The sequence below is a fragment of the Corvus brachyrhynchos genome, unplaced genomic scaffold (genome assembly GCF_000691975.1).
Source record: "Corvus brachyrhynchos isolate BGI_N302 unplaced genomic scaffold, ASM69197v1 scaffold47, whole genome shotgun sequence".
NCBI lineage: Eukaryota > Metazoa > Chordata > Aves > Passeriformes > Corvidae > Corvus > Corvus brachyrhynchos.
The window spans coordinates 978,842-985,231 of NW_008239292.1; the positions used below are offsets into that span (position 1 = coordinate 978,842).

Below are 6,390 nucleotides of genomic sequence, written 5' to 3' on the forward strand. Positions count from 1 at the left end.
CACGGGAGCGGCACCACCCCCCCAGATGAGCCAAGCCAGCCAAGGCCTGCCAGCAGCTGGGGGAGCCCCCCGGGGCGGGCATGGCGCAGGAGGACGCGCGCCGGGCGCAGGGGCCGCCCGCCTTCTACCCCAGCCAGGAGCTCGACCTGTCCACCAAGGTGTACAAGAGGGAGTCAGGGAGCCCCTTCTCGGTGCTGGTGGACAGCAAAATGAGCAAAGGCCACCTCCACGAGAGGGAGGAGCAGCCGTTTTTCAGGGAGAGCAGAGCGGTAGGAGAGGTCCGGGCTGTGAAAGAAGACAGGGAAAACTCTGACGACTCTGAGGAGGAGGAAGAGGAGGAAGATGAAGTGACTTACAAAAGGGAGCAGATTATAGTGGAGGTAAACCTTAACAACCAAACCTTAAATGTGTCCAAAGGGGAGAAGGGTGTCCCCTCCCAGTCCAAAGACACTGCTGTCCTTAAGACCAGCAGTGAGGAAGAGGAGGGTGACAGTGGGGAAGAGGCCACGGAAGACAGTAATGATTATGAGGAGAATGAGAGGCAGAAGAAAAAGGAGAAAAGAGTGGAGAAGGTTAGTGTTGCCCAGAGGAGAACGAGGAGAGCCGCCTCTGCCGCGGCAGCCGCCACCTCCCCGGCACCCAGAGCTACGCGGGGGCGTAGAAAGAGCGTGGAGCCCCCCAGGCGTAAGAAGAAAGCTGCAAAGGAGCCCAAGGCACCTGTGCAGAAATCAAAGTGTGAAGAGAAGGAGACTCTGACCTGTGAGAAGTGCCCCAGGGTGTTTAACACACGCTGGTACCTGGAGAAGCACATGAACGTCACTCACAGGCGGATGCAGATCTGCGACAAATGTGGGAAGAAATTTGTGCTAGAGAGTGAGCTGTCCCTCCACCAGCAAACTGACTGTGAAAAAAACATCCAGGTAGGTCTGCTCACCTGCTTGCCAGATCCCCACTCCTCCCGGCGTGCCCTGGATCCGGCTGCTGGACGCTTCACAGGGGGAAAATCTCTTTTTTGCACAGCCCCAGGTTCTGAGCCAGGCCCTGTCTCTGCCTCATCCCACATTTTGGGGTCTCCCAAAAGGAGGGGATGGCAGGGAAGAGAGAGTTCAGCTGCTCTGAGCAGTTGCTCCAGGAGTAAACTGTGAGTTGGGAACACAAAGCTGCTTTAACAGGGTCAGAATCCAGAGTAACTGCTCCCAAAAATCGGAAGCTCTGTGGTCAATCCTCCTCCTCCTCCTGCTGCTGAGCAGCTGCAGCTCTCACCGAGTTCAGAATTCCAGGGCTTTCAGTCCCACAGCGTGGCCAGGTGAGGTTCCCAGGGAAAATGGGATTCCAGGAATTCACTGGAACGGGAAATCTCTGAGGTCCTGGAGAGGCAAGCAGGTGAGAGAGGCAAAGTGGAGTCAAGACCTGAGCTGGGCTTAAAATGGGACCTTAAACCCCACTGAGACAACGGGATACAGGAATTCCCAGAGCGCTTTTAGGGGGTTGGAATTCAGAACCTGAACCCCGAGCCTGCCCCTTCCCCAGCGTGAAAACCCCACAAATCTCTCTGAAGATACCAAAATCTCTGTTTTTCTCCCCAGCAGCTCCGATTTGCCCCCAGCAGTGGGAGGAACAGCTCTGGTGGGAAGTTCTGGGAGCTGTGGGAAGAGCTCCGGAGTCTGTGATCCCTCTGGGGTTTGTGCCTGGCCCGTGGGCACCTCTGTCCTGGGAAATTGGGGCAAATCTGCTGCTTTCTCTGGCACCCCAAACTGGCTTTTTTGGCCTTATTCTCGCCCACCTCCTCCTGAAATCCTCCCAGCAGCAACAGCAGCTCCGGTTGGATTTTTGGGCAGCTGGAATTTTTAGCGCAAGAAGGGGTTTTTTGTGAGAGTTTGGCCACAATAACTGAACATTTTGTCACTCTTTGTTTGCCTTCAGTGCTGAACTGGGTTGATCCTCAATCCCCCCTGTGTGGGAGACGTGGAATATTTGCTGCGATTCCTCTTTTCCAAGCTCTTTTCCCAGTTCTCTGTGACTCTGTGCTGGCTTTTTGTTCTCCTTATGTCTCAGCCCAGAGCAGGAAGACTGGAGGAAGGATTTATTAATACAAATTTAATTTTTGCAGCTTTTGAAAGAAATATTTAAAAAGTTCAGTGCAGCAGGGAACATTGAAGTGGGAATTTAAGGGATGCCCCAGCACCCAGGGGCGCTCATTCACAGCATGGAATTTAAGCAGCAATTAAAGGAATTAAAGCAGGAATTGAAATTTAAGCAGGAATTCCTGAATAATTTGAACACATAAAGTGGAGAAATATCCTGCAGCCATCCACACACCAAAAGTGATAGGAAGAGGAGAAATTGTAGAAATTACGGTTTAAATCCAGAGGAATCCGGTCCAGAAACGTCCCCAAACTTCCCCAGTGCCAGCAGCACTGAGAGTCACCTCAGTATCCAAGCCTAAATCCAGCAATTCTTTTCCTGTCCTGACCTTTGGGATGTGTTTTCCAGCTGCCTGTGGATGTGTTTCCGTTCCCCTTGGCGATAGGAATTGAGGGAGCGCGAAAATTTCCCTGAATTCAGGGTTAAATGTGTCAAGGGGGGAGCTTTGCCCCGGAATAAAACCCGTTTGATATTGGAGTGGAGTGATAATCAGGGCTGGCTCCTCCCAGATTTTCATCCCAGGGATGGAATAAATCCGTTTTTTCCAGGTAATTCCTGCTTTTTCATCCATCAGAATCGGCGCCTTCACTGAATTCCTGGTGTCACCTTGAGCTCTGCGTGCTCCCTCTCGGTGTCGGTGTTTTAATCCTCAGTTGTGTTGTAGACGTGACCTCTCCAAGGGCTCGTTTCGCTGGAAATCCCAGGATTTGGGAGCATTCCATAGCATTTCTTTACTCTCTAGGAATTTCCCCCCCCCTCCATCCCTCCAAGAGGGAAATCCCAGCGGGAATCGTGGAGGCAGAGCTGCACCAGAATTCCTGAGCCTGCAGAGATCCCAGCCCTGTGGACGCGGAGAAGAAGCAGCCCAAATCAGCAAAATTGATTAATTTGTTCATTAATCGACGCCCAGCCCTTCTGACTGACAGGGAAGGGGGGGAATTGATGGGCTGGGAAATGGAGATGTCCCAAAAAAAACCCCACAGTCCTGAGGCGCCAGAGGTGAAGATGATTCGGTTCCCTCACACACCCGGATTTCCAGCTGGAGTTTTCCACGTCGGACACAGATTTTTTTAATGGAGTTTTTAGGAAGAGCTGCCTGAAAACCCATGGATCCCCTGGGGGCTGAGTTCCTGGACATCCCACAGGAGTTTTGGGAAGGAATTCTCACATTCCGGTGTCGCTTCGGACCTCCAGTGATCCCGTTAATAAACGAGGAGCCAGAACATGGCAGGAGGAGGAGGTGACGCCTGGATTTGCTCCAGGAGCTGATCCCAGAGTCTCCAGCGGGATGGGAGCTGCTTTCCATGGAGAGGCAGAAGGATCAGGGAGCTTGGAGTGGCCACACCAGGATTGAGGGGTCAGGAAGGGCTGGATGGGGTTGGAGGGATCTGAGTGGTGTCGGCCTCCTCCAGCTCTGTGGGGCTCTTCCCTCTCCAGGGGTTTGGATTCTTCCTGCTCTGAAGATTTGGGTTTTTATCACTGAAAGGGGTTGGATTTTCCCACTCCAAGGGTTTGGATTCTTTCTGCATCAAGGGTTCGGATCCTTCTCGCTGAAAATGTTTGGATTCCTTCTACTCCAAGGGTTTGGATCCTTTTCTCTCCAAGGGTTTGGATCCTTCTCACTGAAAATGTTTGGATCCCTCTCTCTCTGAGAGTTTGGATCCCTCTCTCTCTCCAAGGGTTTGGATCCCTCTCTCTCCGAGGGTTTGGATCCCTCTCTCTCCAAGGGTTTGGATTTTCCCTCTCTCTCCAAGGGTTTGGATTTTCCCTCTCTGAGGGTTTGGATTTTCCCTCTCTGAGGGTTTGGATTTTCTCTCTCCGAGGGTTTGGATCCCCCCCAGCAGCACCAGGCCTGTGAGGTGTCCCTGGGCGGCTCTGTGCTGTTGGATTTTGGGAATCCTCCCCTCCTGCTCCTCTCAGGTGGAAATCACGAATTGAACGTTCCGAGGCAGCGTTTGCACCGTTTGGGGCTTTTTTTTTCTGTCGTGCCAGAGCAAAACCTTGGCTTAACCCCCCGAGCCCGACCCTCCCTCACCCCCGTCCCTCTCTCTGTGCCGTTCCCAGTGCGTTTCCTGTAACAAATCCTTCAAGAAGCTCTGGTCCCTCCACGAGCACATCAAGATCGTGCACGGCTACGCCGAGAAGAAATTCTCCTGCGAGATCTGCGAGAAGAAGTTCTACACCATGGCCCACGTGCGCAAACACATGGTTGGTGAGTCGGGGGGCACTGCTGGGAGCCAGGGTCGGGGCTTTGGGAAGGAAAATTATCTGGGAAAATTAAAATAATCAGGGAAAAATCAGGCTGGGAGAGGTGGGAATGTTCAGCTGGAGAAGGGAAGGATCCAGGGAGAGCTCAGAGCCCCTTGCAGGGCCTAAAGGGGCTCCAGGAGAGCTGCAGAGGGACTGGGGACAAGGCCTGGAGGGCCAGGACCCAGGGAATGGCTTCCCACTGGAATAGGGCAGGGCTGGTTCGTCTCCTTCCCCCAGCGTGGCACTTCCCAAAGATTATCATTATTATCATTATCATTATTGTTATTATTTATCTTTATTATTCAGGCCTGGGCTGGTTCCTCTCCTGTTCAGTTAAAACTCACTCCAAAGGGGGAAACTTGTGGTGGGAGGGAACAGAGATGGTAGCAGGAGAACCTCTGCAAGAGAGGAGGTTTGGGTGGGATTTGGGATGGGATTCCCAGGGAAGCTGTGGCTGCTCCATCCCTGGAAGCGTCCCAGGCCAGGTTGGAGCCACCTGGAACAGCGGGAGGGGTTGGAACTGGATCTTTAGGGGTCTTTAACATCCTTCCACCCCAAAAAACGTTGGGATTCCGTGAAAACCAGACAATCCCGGCCGTCTGAGCTTTGCTCAGCCCCGGTGTGAGCACAGCTCGGTCTGTAGCCCCAAACCGGCGGCAGGAATGGGTTCCCTGCTCGGGATTTTCGGGAATGTCTCTCCCAGCCCCTCTGTGACCGCGCTGTGTTGCAGCCCACACCAAGGACATGCCCTTCACGTGCGAGACCTGCGGGAAGTCCTTCAAGCGCAGCATGTCCCTCAAGGTGCACTCCCTGCAGCACTCGGGGGAGAAGCCCTTCCGCTGTGAGGTGAGGCAGCTGCTGCTCCCGGGGGGAATCCGTGGCCGTGGATCCGTGGGGAACGCTCCCAGCAGGGGGGAATGGCACTGGGTGCCCCGGCAAGGAGGGGTGGTCTCGTCGGAGTTTTGGGAATTCTCCGTGTGGAGGAATCACCCAGCGGCGATCCCAGCACAGATCCGCCCCCCCCCACCCCGCCCTCAGGGATCTCTGGAGGGACTGAGGGGGTTAAATCCATAGGGAACACTTCCAGGGGGTGGGAATGGGATTGGTTGGTGTGGGGATGAGGGGCGGTCTCATCGGAGTTTGGGAATTCTCCGTGTGGAGGAATCACCCAGCGGCGATCCCAGCACAGATGGATTTGCTTGGTTGTGTTTTTCCCACTGAAAAAGGATTTGAATCCCAGTTTTCCCTGCACGGCAAATCCTTTTAATTTTCCCTGGAAATGGGAACTGGGAGAAGTCAAAACTTTCAGTTTTTTGGGGGAAAACCCGGAGTTCTCCAAGAAACTCCCAAAAATCTCAGCCAATGCTCTGAGTCTGAGTTCGGTTTGGTGGGAAGTGGGATATTCCCTGGTAAATTCCTGGGAATTCGGGGTTGAAATTCCCTGCCTGCCCTTGGGAAGGGGCTGAAGCAGGGAAGGGGATGGGGAAATCTGTGGGAATCCCGATGGGATTCGGGGCTGGGAGAGAAGACACGGAGCAGGAACAGCGGTGGTGCAGGCTCGGGGATGAGAATTCCAGGGACAGAAATTCCCTCTGAAAGAGCCGGGGAGAGGCCGGGAAGGGCGGCGAGGAGCTGCTTTGGAGGGAGGCAGAGTCCCCTAGTGGAGACAGGGCTGAGCTGGGACCCGGCACCTCCAAACGCACGGAAACCCTTTTTTCTTGGAATAACCCCGTCCCTGCCAGGCTTTCCCCACACGATCCCGGCTTCCCCCACACGATCCCGGCTTCCCCCACACGATCCCAGTTTCCCCCACACGATCCCAGCTTTCCCCACACGATCCCAGTTTCCCCCACATGATCCCAGCTTTCCCCACACGATCCCAGTTTCCCCCACACGATCCCAGCTTTCCCCACACGATCCCAGCTTTCCCCACACGATCCCAGCTTTCCCCACACGATCCCAGTTTCTCCCCACGATTCCCGTTTCCCCCCCCCC

The 6,390-nt window shown here is 54.4% G+C and overlaps 1 protein-coding gene across 1 annotated transcript in view; it reads left to right on the forward strand.

The window, feature by feature from the left end:
- Positions 1-8: 8 nt before the first annotated feature.
- ZNF652 (zinc finger protein 652) overlaps positions 9-6,390 on the forward strand; it is a gene marked incomplete at its 3' end in the record, with an annotated part of 8,137 nt that continues 1,755 nt past the window's right edge. The window contains exons 1-3 of the mRNA XM_017740499.1: positions 9-920; positions 4,210-4,357; positions 5,126-5,241. Coding sequence (XP_017595988.1) covers positions 81-920; positions 4,210-4,357; positions 5,126-5,241 — 1,104 coding nt within the window. The remainder of the gene's footprint in view (positions 921-4,209; positions 4,358-5,125; positions 5,242-6,390) is intronic.